Here is a 21,981-nt window from a genome sequence, read left to right as displayed (position 1 = left end):
AACGGACAACTCAACCGCCAAAGCATATGTAAATTGACAGGGAGGAACCAGGGTGAAATCCCTTCATGCCGAGGCGAAGGTTCTCTTCGAGTGGGCCGAAGTCAATCTCCTGTCAATCAAAGCGGTGCATGTTCCAGGGAAGGACAATCAACTAGCGGATTGGCTCAGCAGACGCTGGCTGGTCCAAACAGAATGGATGTTACACAGGGACACCTTCAGTCTAATAGTGGACAGGTACGGACCAGTGTCGGTGGACTTGTTTGCCACGGCAGAAAATTGCCAAGTGGACAGGTTCTTTGCCAAGGTCAGAGACACAAGGGCAGAAGGAACCGATACCCTCAGCGCTGCATGGCCGACGGGACTAGTGTATGCCTTCCCGCCCCTTCCTCTATTACCCAGGGTGTTACAGAGGGTGGTGGAACTAAGGGAGGAGATGGTGTTGGTGGCCCCCTTCTGGCCGAGACGGTCATGGTTCCAGGAGCTTCTGAAGTTGTCTATTCAGCCTCCTTGGCGGCTGCCGGGGAGGGACGACCTTCTGACACAGGGCAACATGTCTCACCCTCAACCAGACATGTTGCAATTGACAGTTTGGAGGTTGAGCGGTTGCAGCTCAAGGAACTAGGTTATAGCACCAGAGTGGTGGACACTATGTTGGCATCGCGTAAGTGTTCCACTAATAGGATATACAATACCACCTGGAAGGTTTTTGCTTCGTGGTTTACCTTACGGGGATGGGATCCGATGAAGGTGAAGGTAAATGGTATTCTAGGTTTTCTTCAGGAAGGGGCAGACAAGGGGCTTTCTACCAGCACGCTACAGCGTCAGGTGGCGGCCATATCGTCTATACAGGGGGTGCGGGGACGTAAATCCTTGTCAGCGCATCCGCACATTAAACGGTTCCTGAAGGGTGTTGCTCTCCTTAAGCCCCCACAGGTACATAGATTCCCCTCGTGGAAGTTGAATATAGTACTGAATGCCTTGTGTGGGCATCCCTTCGAACCTATGGCTTCCTGTGGACTGAAGGAACTGACTCTAAAAACAATTTTTCTAGTGGGTATCACTACAGCATGGAGAGTGTCTGAATTAAGGGCCCTGTCGGTTGACAAGGAGCTTTGTGTTTTCCATAATGAAAAGGTGGTACTGAGACCAGACCCATCTTTATTCCTAAAGTTAATTCTGTTTTTCATAGGTCCCAGGAGTTGGTTCTTCCAAATTTTTGTCCCAATCCCCAGTCTCCCAAGGAAAGGGAGCTGCACTGTTTAGATGTTAGGAGGGCACTTAGTTTTTACATTGATCGCACAAAAGACTGGAGGAAGTCTGATGCATTGTTTGTTTCGTTTAGCAAGAAGTCGCAGGGACGACAGGTCTCCACTTCCTCCCTTAGCAGGTGGCTACGGGAGTGTATTGTTCTGGCTTACAAGGCCCAAGGTCAAACCCCTCCAGATGGGATCACGGCCCATTCTCTAAGGGGTGCTGCAACATCAGCTGTGTACCGGTTTTTCCGTCATTAGAAGCTGTGTGTAAGGCAGTGACTTGGAAATCGGTACATACCTTTACCAGACACTATAAGGTGGATAAATGGGCTTCAGCGGAGGCGGCCTTTGGGAGGCGTGTGCTGCAGCATGCACTCTAAACAGGGAAGCCGGTCCCGCCTGGGGATGTTCAGCTTTGTTACGTCCCAGTAGTCGGACCGACCCACTGTCCAGACCACCGGAGAACAGAAGATTGGTATCACTTACCGTGAAGCTTCCTTCTCGGTGGACTGGCAGTGGGTCGGTCCGGCCCGCCCGTTGAAGTTGAGCGGCTTCCTGGGTTTTGGAGATGGATTCTGGAGCAATGGTGCTTTCCCTGTGGGGAGGATATTACCTTTGCTTTGCTTGACAATGACTTTTTCTTTCAATTTGCCATTTTGTATGGTGTGTTGAACTGTAATAAACTAATCTTCTCATTTATTCGTCTCTGTACGTGAATGGGGAGGTGGTGAAAATTTTTATTATTAGGGGGATGCGGCTTGGATACAACTGGCGCGTTCTGGGTGGTATAGGCCACTCCCCCTCCGGATCGATTGGAGCACCCGACCCTGTGACGAGGAGGAGGAGCCTATACCCAGTAGTCGGACCGACCCACTGCCAGTCCACCGAGAAGGAAGCTTCACGGTAAGTGATACCAATCTTCTGTTTTTGGTTACACACTAGACAGTGAACTATAAAGCCAGCATAACGAAACACTAATTCATTGCAAGGACTGATACATGGCAAGGGCCTTGACACCAGCAGGAGTTTGGCAGCCCTATGCCATGGAAGTTTTCTGGATGACCTTGGGCCAGTCACTCTCTCCCAGGGTAACCTATCTCACAGGGTTGTTGTTGTTGTTGTTGTGAGGGGTCTGTAAACCAAGTTCTATGAAGAAAGGTTGAAGGAGCTGGGCATGTTTAGCCTGGAGAGGAGGCGGCTGAGAGGTGATATGATCACCATCTTCAAGTACTTGAATGGCTATCATGTAGAGGATGGTGTGGAATTGTTTTCTGTGGCCCCAAAAGGAAGGACCAGAACCAATGGGATGAAATTAAAAAAAAAGTTTCTGGCTCAACATTAGGAAGAACTTCCTGACAGTTAGAGCGGTTCATCAATGGAACAGGCTTCCTCAAGAGGTGATGGGCTCTCCTTCTTTCGAGGTTTTTAAACAGAGGCTAGATGGCCATCTGACAGCAATGAAAATCCTGTGAATTTAGGGGGAAGTATTTGTGAGTTTCCTGCATTGTGCAGGGGGTTGGACTAGATCAGTGGTCCCCAACTTTTTTGGCACTAGGAACCAGTTTTGTGGAAGACAATTTTTCTGCGGATTGGGGGTGGGGGGTGACGGTTTTGGGATGATACAACTGTGCACTTTATTTCTATTGGTTTGGTGTGGTGGTTAAGTGAGCAGACTCTTATCTGGGAGAACCGGGTTTGATTCCCCATTCCTCCATTTGAAGCTGCTGGAATGGCCTTGGGTTAGCCATAGCTCTCGCAGAGCTGTCCTTGAAAGGGCAGCTTCTGTGAGAGCTCTCTCAGCCCCACCCTCCTCACAGGGTGTCTGTTCTGGGGAGGAATATAAAGGAGACTGTGAACTGCTCTGACACTCAGAGTGGAGGGCAGGATATAAATTCAATGCCGTCATTGTCGTCGTCGTCTTCTTTTTCTTCTTCTTCCTAACTGCTCTGACACTCTGAAATTCAGAGTGGAGGGCAGGATATAAATTCAATGCCGTCATTGTCGTCGTCTTCTTCTTTTTCTTCTTCTTCCTACATTGTGATATATAATGAAATAATTATACAACTCACGGCCCAGTTGCTAACAGGCCATGAACTGGTACTGGTCCACAGCCCAGGGGTTGGGGACCTCTGGACTGAATGACCCTGGAAGTCCCTTCCAACTCTATGATTCTATGAACCGGTTATTAGTTTGCACTACATTTACAAAAGGTTAAGAATAAGGACACACCATTTATCTATCTATGTTGTTATAATCCAACTTTCTAACTCTGTCTCAGGGTCTACTGAATTTTGACTGCTTGGGGGGAAAGCCCCTCCCTCTCCCAGATCCTCTCCCTAAGTCTCCAGGTATTTTTCAGCACAGACCCTAATAGGCCCTTGGTTAGAGGGACCTGGTTAACTGAAAAGAAAGCAGTAAGAGAACTTGAAATAATTTTTTAAAAGTCTCTTTAGGCTCTTATCTGTTCCCTTCCCAGTCTTTACTTTTTAGCTCTGTTTTCCTTTTCATGGTAAAAGTGAATGATAATTCTTCATGGGGGAAAAAGAGCCATAGCGCTCTCGTTGTAAAACAACATTATAAAAGTGTTTTTGTCAAGGTAAATGAGACCAAGGTATGTGTAAAACTTATCTAATCATCTGTATAAAATGTTGTTTATGACCAACCACAAGCCAATGTTTTCCAAAGATTATTAGCAAACTACTAATTACCTAGCTATTCTTCAACAAGGAGATTTTTTTTATCTTATAAAAACCAGCCACATCATGGTATTTATCTTACTCTTGAACTCTCTCCTCTTTTCTCCCCCTTTTCTAGCCTACCCTCCATAAAGTATTTTAAAAGGGAAAGAATAAGTTACCTGATTTAAACAATATTTAACTAACTGCACCCATCACATGCTATTGAACTAAAACTCAGCAAATCTCCATCTGATCACCGAGAATCTATACCTGATGTACTTTCTTGCCTACTATAAAGAAAAAATGTTATGGCCATCCAGATTACATTGAAATGAATAGGAATTAAAGGGCAGTTTAAAAACATTGTGAGATCTCACACTTTTGTTGGAAACGGCACCATATTTCTATTCACTGAATGCCTGTTCAAGGCTCAGGAAAACACACCTGTAGGGGTTGATTGTGGGATCATGCCCGCTGGCCTTGGTTTCGATGTCCATGTGTTTAATAATCTTTTGCATAAGGAACCTATGTGTGTATACCCAAAAGGTGTCTGTATATGTGATATGAGACCCTTGGGAATTTTTAGGCTTGATTATTTATTTATTTGGGGATTTTTATCCCATCTTACCCTGCAAGCGGGCTCAGGGCTATTAACAACATGGCATAAAATGACATAAATTTCAACAATGATATACTAAAATATCAATATTAAATAAAACCACAAGAAAAAGTTTGAATAATTAATCTAAAGTCTAATAGCAGCACAGCAAATGATTGCCAATGAGACCTTTGAACATAGAGCGTTCACTGTCAGCATGGTGATCCCAACCTCTTGCCCACCCACCTGCTACTTGACAATCTGATGTGGCAGTCCGAGACCCTTAGCAAGAATGGACAGTTCTTCACTGGCTGCCCATCATTTACCGGGCTCAAGTTAAGGTATTAGCTATCACATACAAAGCCCTTCATAGCCTTGGACCTTCATATCTGTGAGATTGCCTCTTCCCTTATACTCTGCCACAACAGCTTTGCTCATCAGAGCAAGGTCTTCTTCAGGTTCCACCTCCCAAATGGGCAAAATCAGCATCTGCCCATACCTGGGCCTTCTCTGTTGTGCCCCCCAAACTGTGGAATTATCCACATTTCAGAGAGCTCTGACAGAGAGCAGATAAGAAGTGCTATAACGGTGAGGTTTGGCTTTCTAAACAGCTGGGAGAGTTGCTGAGAATTTCTGAGTTTGTGTGACTGTGTGATTGCTGAAAATTCTGAGTTTGTGGTTGCTGGGGAACTGCTGTTTGTTTTGTTTGAGTGGGCTGAAGGTGATTGTTGCTGATTGATTAGGAGTGGCTATGTTCCTAGGGCAGATTGAGGCCCCATCCTCTTTGCATTATTAAGCTGCGCCTTGCCAGAGGCGCGAGCCAAAGGGCGAGAGCTAAAGGGCTCTTGGCCTGTGGCTCTTAGCCTGGGGGCTGTGTAAGGACCAAGAACCCAGATCCCTATTTTCCTTGTGTTCCCAATAAAGCAAGTAGACCCTCCAGAAGGAGAGCCACATAAACAAGATTTAAAAGGGGACTGTATATTTTTAAAAAGCTATCATGAAGGTAGAATGCCAGCAGGGGGGTGGGGGCTTTCCAGTGTTTTGCACTGAGTGTCACATGTATGACTGTCTGCCCACAGGACAGAAGTGGTGCTCGATGCAAGGAGCTCCTGGCACTCAGGGAATGAGTTCGTACCTTTGAGGCTGAGGTGACTGTCCTGGAGAAGCAGAGACAGTCAGTTAGGCACTTGGAGAAGACTCTTGGGGACGTATTAGATGAGCCCCACTCTGAGTGTGGCAGCCCCGTTGCTGCCTGGGAGCATGAGGGTTGAGAAGGAACAGGGCACCGTGCTGAGGATAAGGGGAATGCACCCTCAGAAGGGACCTCTTCTTCAGTTGGTGAGCGGGTATCCTTTCGCGCCAAGGAACCATCCCTGGGCAGGGAGAGAGGGGTTGTCTTGGTAGTTGGTGATTCGATCCTTAGGCAAGTAGACAACTGAGTGGCAAAACCGTGTACTGACCATATGGTGACTTGCCTGCCTGGTGTGAAGGTAGTGGACATTACGCGTGTAGTAGATTGGCTTATAGACAGTGCTGGGAAGGAGTCAGTGGTTGTGGTGCATGTTGGCACCAACGATGTGGGGAAATGCAGTCGTGAGTTCCTGGAGGAAAAATTTAGGCCGCTAGGCGGGAGACTTAAGGCCAGAACCTCCAAGGTATCCCATCAACTTGTATTTGTAGCTGGGATTCTTGGCCCCAATGTGCATTACTTTGCACTTGGCCACATTGAACCTCATCTGCCACATTGACGCCCAGTCACCCAGCCTCAACAGATCCCTTTGTTATCTCGTTGCTCTAGCACTGTAGTTCTTCAATAAAGATCCTAACTTTGTAACAAGTATTGGAATCGTCTGAAGTTCGTTCCAGTTCTGACAGCTTTTCTGTGCAGGCAATACACTTGCACTGTACTAAATAATTCATAAAATTAATTTAGAAAAATTATTAGCGATTGTGGTCTATATTACTGTGTATAGGTTGTTGAAACTAGGATTCTGTTGTGTAATTTTTCTTCATTTACTCTGACATGTTAATACTTACACTTTGTTTCAGTTCTGTGTTTAGACTTCTGGTTGGTTCTACAACCCTAATTAGGGTTGCCAAGTCCAATTCAAGAAATATCTAGGGACTTTGGGGGTAGAGCCAAGAGACATTGGGGGTGGAACCAGGAGACATTGGGGGTGGAGCCATAAGCAAGTTGTGACAAACACAATTGAACTCCAAAGGGAGTTCTGGCCATCACATTTAAAGGAACTGCACACCTTTTAAATGCCTTCCCTATATTAGAAATAATGAAGGATAGGGGTACCTTCTTTCAGGGCTCATAGAATTGGACCCCCTGGGGCAATCATTTTGAAGCTTGGAGAACAGTTTAAGGAGAGTCATAAGATGCTATGCTGAAAATTTAGTGCCTCTACCTCCAGAGCCACAGATACCCCAAGATCAATTCTCCGTTATACCCTATGGGTATCAATCTCCATAGGGAATAATGAAGTGCCCAGCAGACATCCCCCCCCCTGTTTCTGATGATTCTGAAGCGGGGGATTGGCATCTCTACTCATGAGTTTCTGAACTTCCAACTTCTTCACAGTAACATAGAGCAACCAAAGGTTCAAGTTTACCGTTCCTATGCAAATGACCCCTGAAAAAATTGTGCAACCAACAGAGGGTCTGGGCTACTTTCACAGCCACTGGGAACAGCCATGTTGTTCTGCCTGCACCCCCCCACCCCCACCCAACCTTAAAGACACAGACACACCATCCCAAGAGGAAGCCTTTCCAAGAGGAGTCTGAAGCCTCCAGAGATGGAAAGGCACATGATGGCTGTGGGGGCTTCCCCTTGCTGGCCAGCTGACTGGGAGCAGAAGGGAGCCTGGAAAAGTGGGAAAAACCCTGCTGGAACCTGGGGATTAGCAAGCCTAACTCTAATCCATTTGCATGGTTTATTGAATGGTAGGGCTGCCAATCCCCAGGTGGGGGCAGGAGATCCGCCTGTTTGGAGGCCCTCCTCCTACTTCAGGGTAATTAGAAAGCAGGGGGGGAGAGGAAAATGTCTGCTGGGCACTCCATTATTCCCTATGAAGACCAATTCCCATAGAGTATAATGGAGAATTGATCCGCAGGTATCTGGGGCTCTGGGGGGCCGTGTTTTGAAGTAGATGTACCAAACTTGCTGCATAGCATCTAAAAACACCTTCCAAGTTTCAAAAAGATTGGACCCAGGCGATCCAACTCTATGAGCCCCCAAAGAAGGTGCTCTATCCTTCATTATTTCCAATGGAGAGAAGGCATCTAAAAGGTGTGTGGTCCCTTTAAATGTGATTGCTAGAACTCCCTTTGGAGTTCAGTTATGTTTGTCACAACCTTGCTTCTTTCTCCACCCCCAAAGTCTCCTGGCTGCACCCTCAAAGTCCCCAGATATTTCTTGAATTGGACTTGGCAACCCTATTGAATGGCCATCTGTTGATTGTATTGATTCGCCTGTGTAACCTGCCTTGACACCAAGTGAGAAAGGTGTGTTAGACAAGTGAGAAAGGTGGACTATATATAACATAACATAAAATCAGGCCACTGGAGAGCTGTGTTCAGATTGGTAGTTCACGAGTTGAACATCTTAAAGCCATATTCATAAAAATTCTGCATATTGGATAATTTTTTAAGGGTGTGCAAAGTGGTAACAGTGATTTTCATTTGTGGATTCCTATGACAGTGTTAGACATGTGAATTGCTTCTTGTCCAATCCATACTTTGCAGGTCAATGGATCAAACTAATAGAATTTACAGGTTGTTGTGAAAATGGTTCACAAATGGAATACATTCAGGCTAGGGTAGTGTATTGATTTTTAAAGCAGTGTAATTTTTTTCATATTGTTAACTTGTTAATCAATGATGGCATTACATCTAAGGACATTTGCTTATTACCAAAGAATTGGTGCATTTTGAGGTACTGAGAGAAGCATGAGACAACTTGTGTAAGGCAATTTGTTCATTGTTAACATATCATGCCAGAACCAAAATAGCTAAAGTCAATTATAAAGTGGACTCTCAGCTCTTCAGATTTGTCCCCACTGATTAAAACTGGCATTTAAACCTGTTAATCAGCTATAGTTTTAGCTGATAAAACAGCTGCTGAAATGGATTAAGTTTTGCAACCCTAATTCACACATCACATTTCCTGTGGAATCCATATCAGGAAAGCTGCAGCGCTTGGATGGTACAGTGATCAATATAATGATTAGGCCAGTAAAGGCATATCCACATTGTGATCTTTTCAGGGAGGGATGCAGTTGTCAGGAAATCATAGCTTCATAGATTACAAACCTTGCAGGGACCCATTAACAGACATGGTTAGCATAAGGTGAACAGATTGTCTAGCCAGCTTCCTTCTCTCGTGAGAACACAACAGAAGAGATACCTGCCTTTTCCAAGGATGCTTTCTGTCCCTCAAGATAGGCACTGCAGTGCCTAAACAGGAGCCCAGGCACTTGGTGGCTTTGACTTCTTTAGAGCATTGGGAACTGAAAAAGTGAATTTTATGATATATCAGTTACTGAGTCCTGCATGTGATTAAATTTGTCTCATTTTGTAGAAGCAATTACTGTTTCTTGGGTTAAATGAAATGAGAGTCTAGTGACACCTTAACACTAAGATGTATTTCAGTATGAGCTTTTGTGAGTCACAAATCATTGCTTCTGATATTTTTCTTAGGTATCTGACCCAAGCAAGGACATGCCAGTTCTAGCTTAGCCAGTGTATATCTTGATGGTGCCAAAACAGCTGCTTACTCCTCCAAAGGGAACAATGCATATTTTGCTTAAGTTGATTGCTAGTCCAGGTAGTCCAGAGCAAACTTTATATTTTAAAATAATTTTTACTTCCCTTATGTGTTTTTCCAGTCAATTTACATTGTAGATCTAGATCTCTCTGATGTTCCTCTCTTTAATAATACCCAGGTTGTGATAAAAATAAATATTCTTTGTTTTTCCCTCACAGTATAGGATATAGCCAGATATTAGGTTTCTCTTTCTTTTAAAATGAAAATAATATAGTGTTATCTTTTGTTATCACTGTTAAGTAGTGACAAATGTGGAAGAATGTTCTTCAAGTTTTTGAACACATATTCCCACTAGCACAGTGGAATTCTGGCTTTCCTATTTTTCCATTGCTATTTAGGCAGTGGTTGGATATGTATTTTCTGTTCCATAGTTCTGCTGTGTTTCCTACATTAAGGATCCTTTTACAAAAGATAATTTCTTGGTTACCTCATAATTAGGAAACACCATTGCTAGAAAATGTTGTAAGGCAATTGAGAACAGGTATCATGTTGTGAGTCAATAGGAATCAAGACATCCTCGGTTTGCCAGTATCACATGCAAACAAAGGGACCTTAGGTAAGCTTTGGTGCCTGCCTGGAAGTTGGAATAATATTGACCCACCTTATAGGGCTGTTATAAGGATTACAAGATAAAATTTGTGAAAAGCTTTGAATACCATACTGTGGTGTATAAATGCTAAGGATTGTTATAGTCTTAGGTGGAACTCTGTAACCTTTATAATGCACATGTAGATATTACCTGGGTCACTGTGGCTGCAATTGTGTGTACAGTACATGCCAATTATCTTCATCATCAGGGTTTAACTCCAAATAAATGTGACCAAAGAATAAAAGCATTTGAAGCCTATTTGTGGTCAGAATGCGTGCTAGGGAAACTAATGCAACAAATGTGTTTGAAAATCAAACTTATTGTATTCTACTGTGATGGTCAGATGTGAGCCGATCACCTGTTCTCTTCAGTGTGGCATTGAATGCTGTAGACATAGTGTACCTTGATTTCAGTAAGACTTTTTATAAGGTTCCACATACTATACATGGTATTTGTTCTCAGGCAGCTCCAAGAGAAATGCAGGGAACAGAACAAGGGTCTATATGTGACTTTTTGTCGACCTTACCAAAGCTTTTGATACCGTTAGCAGGAATGGCCTGTGGCAAATCTTGGAACGTTTAGGATGTCCCCTAAGGTTCCTCAGTATGGTCATCCAGCTACATGAAGACCAGCGAGGCCAAGTTAGACACTGCAACGATCTCTCGGAGCCCTTCCCAATAGGCACAGGTGTAGAGCAAGGCTGTGTTCTTGCGCCAGCTCTCTTTATGATCTTCTTTAGCATGATGCTTCAAAGAGCCGCTGTAGATTTAGATAATGACGATGGTGTCTACATCCGCTATCACACCGATGGCAGCCTGTTCAACCTGAGGCAACTAAAGGCCCACTCCAAGACAATGGAAAAACTTATCCGAGAGCTACTGTTTGCTGATGATGCTGCACTCGTCTCCCACTCGGTATCAGCTCTGCGGCATATGACGTCCTGCTTTGCAGAGGCTGCCAAGCTATTCGGCCTAGAAGTTAGTCTGAAGAAGACAGAAGTTCTCCACCAGCCTGCACCCCAGGAAGATTTTCACCCTCCTTGCATCACTGTGGGTGAATCAGTTTTGAAGACAGTCCAGCAGTTCAGCTACCTGGGGTGCATCATCTCCTCAGACGCCAAGATCGACAAGGAGATTGACAATAGACTGGAAAAGGCAAACCGTGCATTTGGCCAACTGCATAAAAGGGTGTGGAGCAACAAGCATCTGAAAAAAGGCACAAAGATCAATGTTTACAAAGCGGTTGTGATGACAACCCTCATCTACGGCTCCAAATCGTGGGTTTTATACCGTCATCATCTGCGACTCCTTGAGCGCTTTCATCAGCACTGCCTTCGCACCATCCTCAACATCCACTGGAGTGACTTTGTGACCAACACTGAAGTTCTCAAGCGGGTGGAGGTTACAAGCATTGAGGCATTGCCGTTGAAGACGCAGCCGCGCTGGGCAGGGCATATCTCCAGGATGGAAAACCACTGCCTTCCCAAGATTGCCCTGTATTGCGAACTTTCCACCGGCCATCGAAATAGAGGGGCACCAAAGAAGAGGTACAAGGACTCCTTGAAGAAATCCCTTGGTACCTGTTGCATTAACCATCACCAGTGGTCTGACCTAGCCTCAGATCGCAAAGCATGGAGGCACACCATCCACCAGTCTGTCTCTTCCTTTGAGAACGCACGCATAGCTGGTCTTGAGGACAAAAGGAGATTGAGGAAGAATCGTACTGCTACAGCACCAACCCCAAATCAGACTTTTCCCTGCAGCCACTGTTGCCGGACCTGCCTGTCCCGCATTGGTCTTGTCAGCCATCAGCGAGCCTGCAGCAGACATGGACTACTGCATCTTTCTTAAATCTTTGTTCGCGAAGTCAAGCCGAGAGAGGGAGAGAGAGAGACATACTATCCTTATTGACAAGTTGGTAAAATGTGGTTTGGATCCTGTTACTCTTCAGTGGATCTGTAACTAGCTGACATATTGCACCCAAAGAGTGCTTGTGAATGGTTCTTCCTCCTCTTGGAGAGGAGTGACAAGTGGAGTGCCTCAAGGATCTGTCCTGGGGCCTGTTTTGTTCAACATCTTTATCAATTATTTGGATGAAGGAATAGAGGGAATGCTTATTAAATTTGCAGATGATACTAAATTGGGACGGATCACAAATAAAGTAGAAGACAGGATACAGGATGATCTTGACAAGCTGGAAAACTGGGCTAAAACCAATAAAATTAATTTTAATGGGGAGTTCTGCATTTAGGTAGGGAAAATCCAATGCATAGTTATAGGATGGGGAGACTTGTCTTGACAGTAGTATGCAGAAAAAGTATCTAGGGGTCTTAGTGGATCATATGCTGAACATGATCCAACAGTGTGATGTGGTGGCTAAAAAGACAAATGCAGTTTTGGGCTGTATTAACAGAATATAGTGTCCAAATCACATGAAATGATGGTATCGTTTTACTCTGCTCTGGTGAAACCTCACCTACAGTATTGTGTTCAGTTTTGGGCACCACATTTGAACAAAGCTATAGACAAACTGGAATGGGTCCAGAGGAGGGTGACAAAGATGGTGAGGGGTCTAAGTCCTATGAAGACTGGGCATGTTTAACCTGGAGAAGAGGTGGCTGAGAGGTGATATGATCACCATTTTCAAGTACTTGAAGGGCTACATATAGAGCAGAGGTCTCCAACCCCTGGTCTCTGGACCGGTACTGGTCCGTGGCCTGTTAGCAACCGGGCTGTGAGATGTATAATTATTTCATTATATATTACAATGTAGTAATAATAATAATAATAATAATAATAATAATAATAATAATAATAATAATAATAAGAAGAAGAAGAAGAAGAAGAAGAAGAAGAAGAAAAAGATATTGGATTTATATCCTGCCCTCCAAATCTCAGAGCAGCTCACAATCTCCTTCTTCCCCCACAACAGACACCCTGTGAGGTGGGTGGGGCTGAGAGAGCTCTCCCAGAAGCTGCCTTTTCAAGGCCAACTCTGCGAGAGCAATGGCTGACCCAAGGCCATTCCAGCAGCTGCAAGTGGAGGAGTGGGGAATCAAACCCGGTTCTCCCAGATAAGAGTCCACACACTTAACCATCACACCAAATTAAAGTGCACAATTGTATCATCTCGAAACCATGTCTCTCCTTCCCCCCCCCCCTCCGGTGCGTGGAAAAATTGTCTTCCACAAAGCCAGTCCCTGGTGCCAAAAAGGTTGGAGACTACTGATATAGAGGATGGTGTGGAATTATTTTCTGGGGCCCCAGAAGGACCAATGGGTTGAAATTAAATCAAGAGTTCCTGGCTCAACATTAGGAGGAACTTCCTGACAGAGCGGTTCCTCAGTGGAACTGGCTTCCTCGGCAGGTGATGGGCTCTCCTTCCTGGGAGGTTTTAAAACAGAAGCTAGATGGCCATCTGACAGCAATGCTGATCCTGTGAATTTAGGGGAAGGTATTTGTGAATTTCCCACATTGTGCAGGGGGTTGGACTAAGATGACCCTGGAAGTCCCTTCCAATTCTATGATTCTGTGATTCTATAAATGCCATTAAGCCAGCTGATCCATTCACATGCCTGAAAATGTTGATGCTGCAAACAGATCGGTAGTCTAACGTTTGTCAAGGTCTACCTAAATGGGCACTGAATGATGGGAGCTTTTAAAAAATCATTTTTTAAAATGACTGATTAATATGTTTTGCAACCAATTTATTTGTTTAAAATAATTCCTGTCAGTCACAGTAAGGATGGGAACAGAGCTCAGTCAGGCTGTGTGGGAATGCATGTGTTGTAAAAAGTCAATTGCACTGGTAGGAACTAATACAGTGACTCAAGCCTGAAGTAGGAGCCTTCCAAAGGCCGAGCATGAGCGATGGAGGAGGGAAACGGGAAAGGAAAACATTGACTTACTTTTACAAGCACCCATAGTGGGGTAATTTAAATTAGGAGAGGAGGGAAAGATAAGAAGAGAGAAAGAGAAAGAGGGGGATTGGTTTGGGGAGAACAGAGAAGGAGTCCCAAGAGTTGAGGTGTAGGTGGGAAGAGAGCAAGACCGTGGAGTGACTGAATGTGAGGGGTGGGGAGTAGTAGAGTGCCAGGGTTGGGGGGTAGGCATGAAGAGAGCTAGGGTAGAGGGTGAGCGAATGCCAAGGATGCGGAAGTAGTTGAGAAAGGGGGAAAGAGAAAGAGATTGAAATAAAGGGAATGCAAGAAAGGGGAGAAATGGGAGGTAGGTTATCAGAGAAGGTTGGTAGATTGACAGTGAATGGATGGGGGCAAAAGAGGTTGGGGTAGATTGACACATAAGGGAAAAGGGAGAAAGAGGGGGAAGATTGATAGAGGAAGAGGGAAGGAAGCAAAGAAGGGATTCACACGTTTGTTGTGGGTCCCCACTTAAATACTCCTATTGTTCATTGTAAATGTAACCCCAGATTTGCTAAAACATGTTTTAAAAATAGTGTGATATGAACAGATGTTTAAGTCTCTGTCTATGAATTTAATTTTCTCAACCTATGGAGTCTGTCCTGCTGGTGAGTTTGCAATATGGCCATTATCACAGAATAGTCAGTTGTACAAAATGAGGCTCCCGCATGATCTCTGTATACCCAGATCCCAGGTCCCAATATGTTAAGTAACATGGACAATCTGTGATGTAACAGTTCAATAGGAGGGGGAAATAAGCCTGTACACTTCACAAAACTTCCACCCAGGACCAGTGCCAGGGGTTTTGTCTTGGTTAGGTGTCTGAGGACCCCCTCATTTCCCACTTTCATACTGTGTCCACCAGCTTTTGTCAGAATTCAAAGATGCTCACAGGCTCAGAAAAGTTGGGGACACCTAGTCAAGGCCAACTGACTCCACAGAGTTAATTAGTTTGCAATAGAGTTGCCAGATCCCTTGGGCTAATGGGCGGGGGATGGGGGTGCACTCACCCAGAGATGGGAAGAAGCCAGAAATAAACACGACATGCCTAGATTACCTGGAAGTGATGCTGGGACAATGGGGACAACACTCTGGTGTGTGGGCAAAACTCTATGGTAGCATTAGCTTCTTACCATCGACTTTTACCCCAAACCAGAGTGTTGCCTCCCAACCTCACCAACATGCCTATGTAACTTCCAGGCATGCTGTGTTTATTTTCAGTTTCTTGTCTATTGGGGGTAATTTCCCAAGGGGCTCCAAACCGGGGGTTCCCCCACCCCTGGCAACTCTCCTTTGCAACAAAAGCACATATATAGGTGGAAAGGCGACATGATTTTTAGTTATGAATCTCTGAGCTGATATTTTAAATTACAGTCTAATTTTTTAAAATGATAATAATGAAAGAAATGATATTTCTGACATCTGGTTGTCTCTTTCCTTTCCACCCTGCGCTGTAAAGAGAAGGGCACTGTAAAGGGAAGGGGACAGAATGCATGCAACTTTTATACTTGAATCCTAAGGGATGTCAGTCCATTTGACAAGCACCTCAAAAGATTTTGTTAAGACGCTGCAGTCTTTCATGTGAAGATTTGCTTTCCAACTTCATTGCACAAAAAAATCTTTAAAATGCTGTTTGAAAACGTTAATAAAGTTTGAGAATAGATAAACAACAACAAAAAGTATAGATCAACATTCTTATTCCTGTCACTTCTTGACATGAAACATTTTAACGCTTGAGATCATAACCCCAACAGCTTGGTAAAATTCTTAGGAATCCTAATAGTCCCTCTTCTTGTGTTTCATGGTGTGCCAGGGATAGTTAAAGGTAGATTGATCTCTGTATGAATGGCTACAAGGTGAGGGAGGTATGGCATAATCTACTTTTTGATATGGGACTTTCTCATCTGAACAAAGTATTTTTATTGAGAAATAAATACTGATGTTCTTGGAAAACCAAATCTAGTCTTTATATTGACATTTTAATGGGTTTTTATGTTGAGCAGTGGCAGATTATGTTGTTTCACTTGTGTAACCCACTGATTGGCACATGCAGCAAGTTACTTCCTACTTGAACAGATTTGGACTAAGATGCTGAGAAGTCTACAAAGCAAGAGCCACCAAGAGCCTTTTTAATAGCCTTTTGTGCTGTTCCGCTAGTAAGAGGTCAGTCTTGTAACTCCTCGTAATTCTTTAGAAATCAGTCATAGGCAACCACAGCTAAAAGACAGAGAGCTTTGCAAGGAAACTTTCTAGAAAGCAGCTCTACTTTCAGCACTAGATAAAAAAGAACCCTTTAAGTTAAACTAAACCTGTGAAACTTGCTGCCCACTAAACCATGAAAATGTTGTAATGTCAAAGAATATACAGTGTGTGTGGATACATGCATACCCGGAACTCTCACAGTATGAAGAGGTGCTTGTGCTGATGTAACTACAGTGACATTCAACTACTGAGATGCAATACAACCATCCTGTTGTGCTTCCTTTCAATACCATATTGGTGATGTGCCACTCTACCAATTGTTTAAATAACAAGTGAACAAAGTAGATGCTACCATTATATACACCAGATATACTTTTCTTTTGTTTATTTACCATTTGATGTTGGTTGAAGTCCCTTCCTCCTTCTATTGTCAATGTATTTTCCAAAGTCAGATGCGATTTGTAGTTTTTAACCCCCCCCCCCAATTATAAAGTTTTGAGTTGCTAGCTATCTGAAAATGAAAGATTGATTGCATGACCAGAAGCACCAAAACAAGAAAAATGATATTTTGTAAAACTACCACCTTGATGGAGGAGAGGGAAATCTGCTACGAAAGTCAAGATTTATGGAAGAAGTGTTTCTATTCTGGAAAGCTCTTGCATCTTCTAGGCAACCAACTGTATCATATGCAAGAGCTGCTGTGATTGGTTGTATTTATGTACTATTGGTTTTGGTCATCAAACATGGAGGTGGTATGCAATTTCTGCTACTGTGCAAGCCAGACAGCTATTCGATAGCTGCTTTATACACATGGTGGTAAGGCAAGAAGATGCAAGGATCAGTGTCTCTTCACTTGGCATTCATTTTTCCCATTCACCTTTGTGTCACTTGATATCACATTTCTACTGGATTAGAACTCATCTTAAATTTGCTTGTAATTTTTTTTTTTGTAGGCTAGAGGCCTCTTGGTCTGGAAAAAAATAGATTAAAATTATGTGTTTGAGATTCTGTTGGCCTTAAAACAAGCTCCAAAGCAGTTTCAACGGGATTGCAAATTATTATTATTGCTACATTAGATTTCTATCTGAGGAGTTTTGGGCTGCATACTCAGTTTTCCTCCTCACTTTATTCCTGTAAACAGTCCTATGAGACAGTTGAGGAAGAGAAATAATGACTGGTCCACAGTCTCTCAGTAAGGTTTGAATCAGTTTCTCCCCAGTTCTAGTCTTACAGCGTAAACACACAGGTGCATATAAGTTGGTGGTTGAAAATAACAAAGAGAGTTACCGTATTTTTCGGACCATTAGACGCACCGGACCATAAGACGCACCGGACCATAAGACGCATCTAGTTTTTAGAGAAGGAAAACAGAAAAAAAATTTTGGAAGCTGTGCACCCAGATCTGGGCACCTTTCCCCTCTCTATCCTGCCTCCGATCCCAGCCCTTACTAGAAGCAGCAGCTGAAGCCTGGCAGACAGGCACAGAGGAAGCTTCGCCAAGCGCTGCCTTTGTGGAGGGGGGGTGGTTCCTCTCTGCCTGGCTTCAGCTGAAGCCACGCAGACAGGGAAAGAGGAATCCCTTCCCCCCCTCCACAAAGGCAGCGCTTGGCGAAGCGCTGCCTTTGCGGAGGGGGGGTTCCTCTCTGCCTGGCTTCAGCTGAAGCCACGCAGACAGGGAAAGAGGAATCCCCCCCCCCTCCGCAAACCCAGCGCTTGGCGATGAGGGCGGAGGGAGCGATCTCGCTGCTTGTCTCCCAGCCAGGCACGCAAGCGGCGAGATCGCTCCCTCCACCCCAATCGCCAACCCAGCACTTTGCAGGGAGCGATCTCGCCACTTGTCTTCCAGGGGCTGCAGGCCCCTCCCCCCTCATCTTTTAGCATTCGGACCATAAGACGCACGCACTTTCCCCCCCACTTTTTTTTTGGGGGGGGAGTGCGTCTTATGGTCCGAAAAATACGGTATATTCTGAAATGTATAAATGCAAAGAACATGCTTAACCATCTAGGAAGAAAGGTGTTTCTGTTCACTGTTTCTTTAGCTTTATAAAAATGACATGATTAAGAAAATAAACTAAAAATTTCAATGCTTAGAGAGATGCCATTATCATCTCCTGTGCATATGCCTAACTGAAGAAGTCTAAAAACATAGAACCATATTTTGGCTTTGTTTGGCCCTGTAGGAGACTGCTTTCCTCAAATGGCATAAAACAATAACATTTAAAGTAAAGCAGTTCTGTTGACTCTCATCTTCATGTCAAGTTTATTACCTTTTCCATTACCTTTTCCATAATGAAAATATCCAGAGTCTATGGCAGGGGCGTCAGATTCATTTGTTATGAGGTACGGATCTGACATAAATGAGACCTTGTCGAGCCAGGCCATGTGTGTACCTATTTAAGATTAGGTAGCAGAGATATAAACTTTTTAAAGGACACAGACAAACATGACTAAAGATTTTTTTTTAAACTTAAAATAAAACATGCTTAAAACATGAACACTTGCTGGCCTTAAAAGTGCTTTCTTTGTACTTCTCCTGTGGGATCCAGGGAACTGGGCAAAGGAAGCTCTGGCTCTTTTCCTCACTCCCCAGGGAACCAGGAGGGGAAGGAGCCTCAACCAATGGAGAAAATAGAGGTTTTGCTCTGTAGCTCCTGTGTGATTGAGCAAGCCTAGCAAAGCAAGCTGAGATGCAGAAGGAAGCAAGAGAGAAGGAGAAGGCAACAGACAAGAGCCAGTTGCTTGGGGGTCTGATAGGAGCCTCCGGGGGCCTGATTTGGCCCCAAGCCGCATGTTTGACACCCACAGTCTATGGTTTCAAGATGTGAATGACTGTCTTTCTCACATTTGGCTGTTTTTATCTTTGCTAACAAGCAAAATCATTAAATCCTTGTGGGAAAAGCCCTGAAACTTATCAACACCCTTGTGTCCTTTCAAACTGCTGGAAATTTCTTGAAACATGGAATCTACAATGTAGCAGAAATATTACTCACATACTTCAATATCCTTCATACAGCACATCCTCTCCATTCAGCAGATGAATTATACAAACGACACAACTTGATCAGTGTTAGACTTCAGCAATGGACTGCAATAAATGCCACTTTTTATTATTGGCACAAATATTTTTATGAGACAATTTTGACAAAATCTCTTTGCCTGATTCTGGTGGAATGGGCTGGCCGATATAGGTTTTCTCTAGTACTCAAAACCTATAGAATACCTACAACTAAGTCATACTGATGAGTCTGAAATTCTTTCTTCCTTCAGAGCTATTGAGAGAGAAACTTTCAGTAACTTAAAAGTGGTCAAAAGGAAAGTTGCTTGCTCTAAGATTATTGGGTGAGAAATGAGAAGTTTAACCTGTTTTATCTAGATGCAGCTAATTTGTTTACGTTGAAGTTGTGATAAGTAAATTGCCATAAACTGAATCCTTAATCCTGAATAAACCTGCTGGTTTCCCCAAAGTGGAAGATGGAAGCATGTTGACTATATTGTTAAAGCATTAACCACTCCAGTCATGCAGTCTCCTGCTGATATTTGACTGCTGAGGTGACTTTTCTCCTTGCTGTTATGAAGCTAGCTTTGAAAGTTCGTGAGTGGTCACTCTGAGCTAGATATAATAATTTCAAATATCTTTCCTTCATTTGAACAAGGTTCAGAACACCATGTTAACTATTAATGAGGTGCAACAAATCATAGCTTTATAGCTCTCTAAATGTTATCTTTAAGGGGAGCGTATTGTATGTATTATACAAATAGTACATTGCCAAGGAATGAATTACTTGGATTATCATATTATGTGGTAGCTTGACAGTAAATGTTTATAGCACCTGGACAAGGTCTGATAAAAAAGGATCTACGCAAAATGATTATTTTCTTTATAAAAACATTTCTGTAGAATGGGTACACTTGCGACAACCATAAACATCCATTGTTTTCATAAGAGATGTAAGAATACCTTTGTATATTTTAGGTCTAGCTGTCACTTCATATATATATTGTGAGTCACAAGAGCAAACCTTGAGCCTTACACTCATCCTCTCCTTGTCCCTCCCACAAGAGAACCCCTTGCTGGAATATAGATGTGAAAAAGGTTTACAGCAACTGGATATTCTTATCTTTTTCTATAGAGAAGCAGCATCCAAAAGCCTGTAGACAGTTTCAACACTGAACGGTATGGACATCTCTCTCTCTCTATGGAGTTGGTCTAATTATGTCCATTTTAAGGGTTTAACAAAGTTTTGGTATTTTTATGAAAAACAACAGACAGCCAATGGATCTTGCTGATCAGAACTCTTCCTTAAAACCTTCCATGAGACACTCCCTAGTTATCGCAATGAATTGCTTTGGTGAATCATAAAGTGGGCATGCTGGGAGGGGGAGAGATACAGGTAGAATATGGCATGCTGAAGCACTTTTATAACTCCTCCCATTGCAACAAGTAAGTGACACAGTTACAGTTACCACTTCAATTATCAATCACTGATTACCAGCCAAACAGATTGGGTTGCATCCTACTAGAAGAGCAGTCATTTCTTGGGTTTGTTCAATGATGAGGATCTCTGAATCAGTCCTGGACATGGAGATGGCAAATTATAGTGAAGTCTTAGACCCAAGCTACACGAGTTTGGAGTTTGAAACGATGCAGGTCTTATATAATGGCAATGGTGAGTGTACTATTTCTCCTCCCAACTGATAAAAAAAAATTAAATTTGAAAGGGCAAGATCACAAAAATGAATAATCAGTTTTTATTCATTATTGATAGCACAGCTAAGGTTTGTTTTGAATGGTAATAATTAAAGATGACTTAACTGGCATTTAGGGTACCTAAAATAAAATTCTGATTCTACATAATAACTTCAGGACAGTGAACAATTAATCAAAAGTAGAAAAAGTTTCTTTTTTGAGTTCAAACAATGAGACAGATTGTCAGATTTGGAACAAAGGTATTTTTTTGTACGGAATTTTTTTTTTTACAAAACAAATACACAGGTAATACATAAAATTATCTTGAAATTTGCAGTCAATATGTTTAATGAACAGCAATATGTTCAAAGTATTGATATACAAACTGGGATGAGTTTATCGTAACAACTCTACAAGCTAATGTTTAGCTGAGAAGATCTCTTGGTATTTGATTAGCGTAACATTTTAACTTCAGTTGTGTTGGAATTATCTTTGCAAAGAGTGTTGTCCCATTGCAATCTAGTCTAGTGACTCAGATGTGAAGCAAGTTGTATTTAACTTCTATATAAACAGATTACCTTGTTTGAGAAGGAGGAAGGCAGAAGGCAGAAAAAATGCATTGCAAAGAATGGCTGGAACACAGGGTAGACAGGAAAACCCTTCTCTATGGCCAAAACTGTGTGCAGTTTTCTGGGTTCTATCTAATCTGAAAGTTTAAATAAAAAGCAAAACATTTTTGGAATATCTCAGAGCTAGGACTTTTAGTAATTACACAGTATAGCAATATTCTTTCAACATTTAATGGTAAAATCATGTTTAAAGATCAGTCCCTTGGGGATAGTTTTGTAATGGCATAGGATTGTTGTCCACTGCAATGATTATTGCAGCTTTTACTGCATTGTCTTCACGTTGCAATCCATGTTCTGTATATAGTATACTTTGCCTTAGATAGTTTGTCATTTTCACTATTCTCTAATTCTGTAATCCTACTCCTATAGCATTGTTTATTGGTTGCCTTATGTTATTTGATTGCACTGTTTTATACTCTGTAATCAGCCTTGAATCTTTTCAATGTATACATATTGCAAATCTTCTGACCAGATGTTACAAAGTTCTGCCATGCAGTAGCCTGCAAACCCAACTGTTAACATGGATCTCTTTTGCTGGATTCTGAGTGCAAACACCCACCAAACAAAGAGTACATTTTGTCAGCTGAGGCAAGGC

At 43.0% G+C, this 21,981-nt stretch overlaps 1 protein-coding gene across 2 annotated transcripts in view; it reads left to right on the top strand.

Moving 5' to 3' along the window:
- The first annotated feature begins 15,922 nt into the window (after positions 1-15,922).
- Positions 15,923-21,981, top strand: part of HNF4G (hepatocyte nuclear factor 4 gamma) — a 46,800-nt gene continuing 40,741 nt past the window's right edge. Inside the window, exon 1 of one of the 2 annotated variants that reach the window (XM_060243623.1) lies at positions 15,923-16,031. Coding sequence is in view for 1 of the 2 variants with exons in the window: in XM_060243622.1 (XP_060099605.1) it covers positions 20,620-20,737 (118 nt within the window). In the remaining variant the exon portion in view is untranslated. Of the gene's footprint in view, positions 16,032-20,524; positions 20,738-21,981 lie in introns of those variants that run through there. The other variant, XM_060243622.1, reaches the window with a different exon arrangement.

Source organism: Heteronotia binoei, chromosome 7, assembly GCF_032191835.1.
Source record: "Heteronotia binoei isolate CCM8104 ecotype False Entrance Well chromosome 7, APGP_CSIRO_Hbin_v1, whole genome shotgun sequence".
Lineage (NCBI taxonomy): Eukaryota > Metazoa > Chordata > Lepidosauria > Squamata > Gekkonidae > Heteronotia > Heteronotia binoei.
Note: the sequence above shows the minus strand (reverse complement) of the source record. Positions and strands in the feature narration are given on the sequence as shown.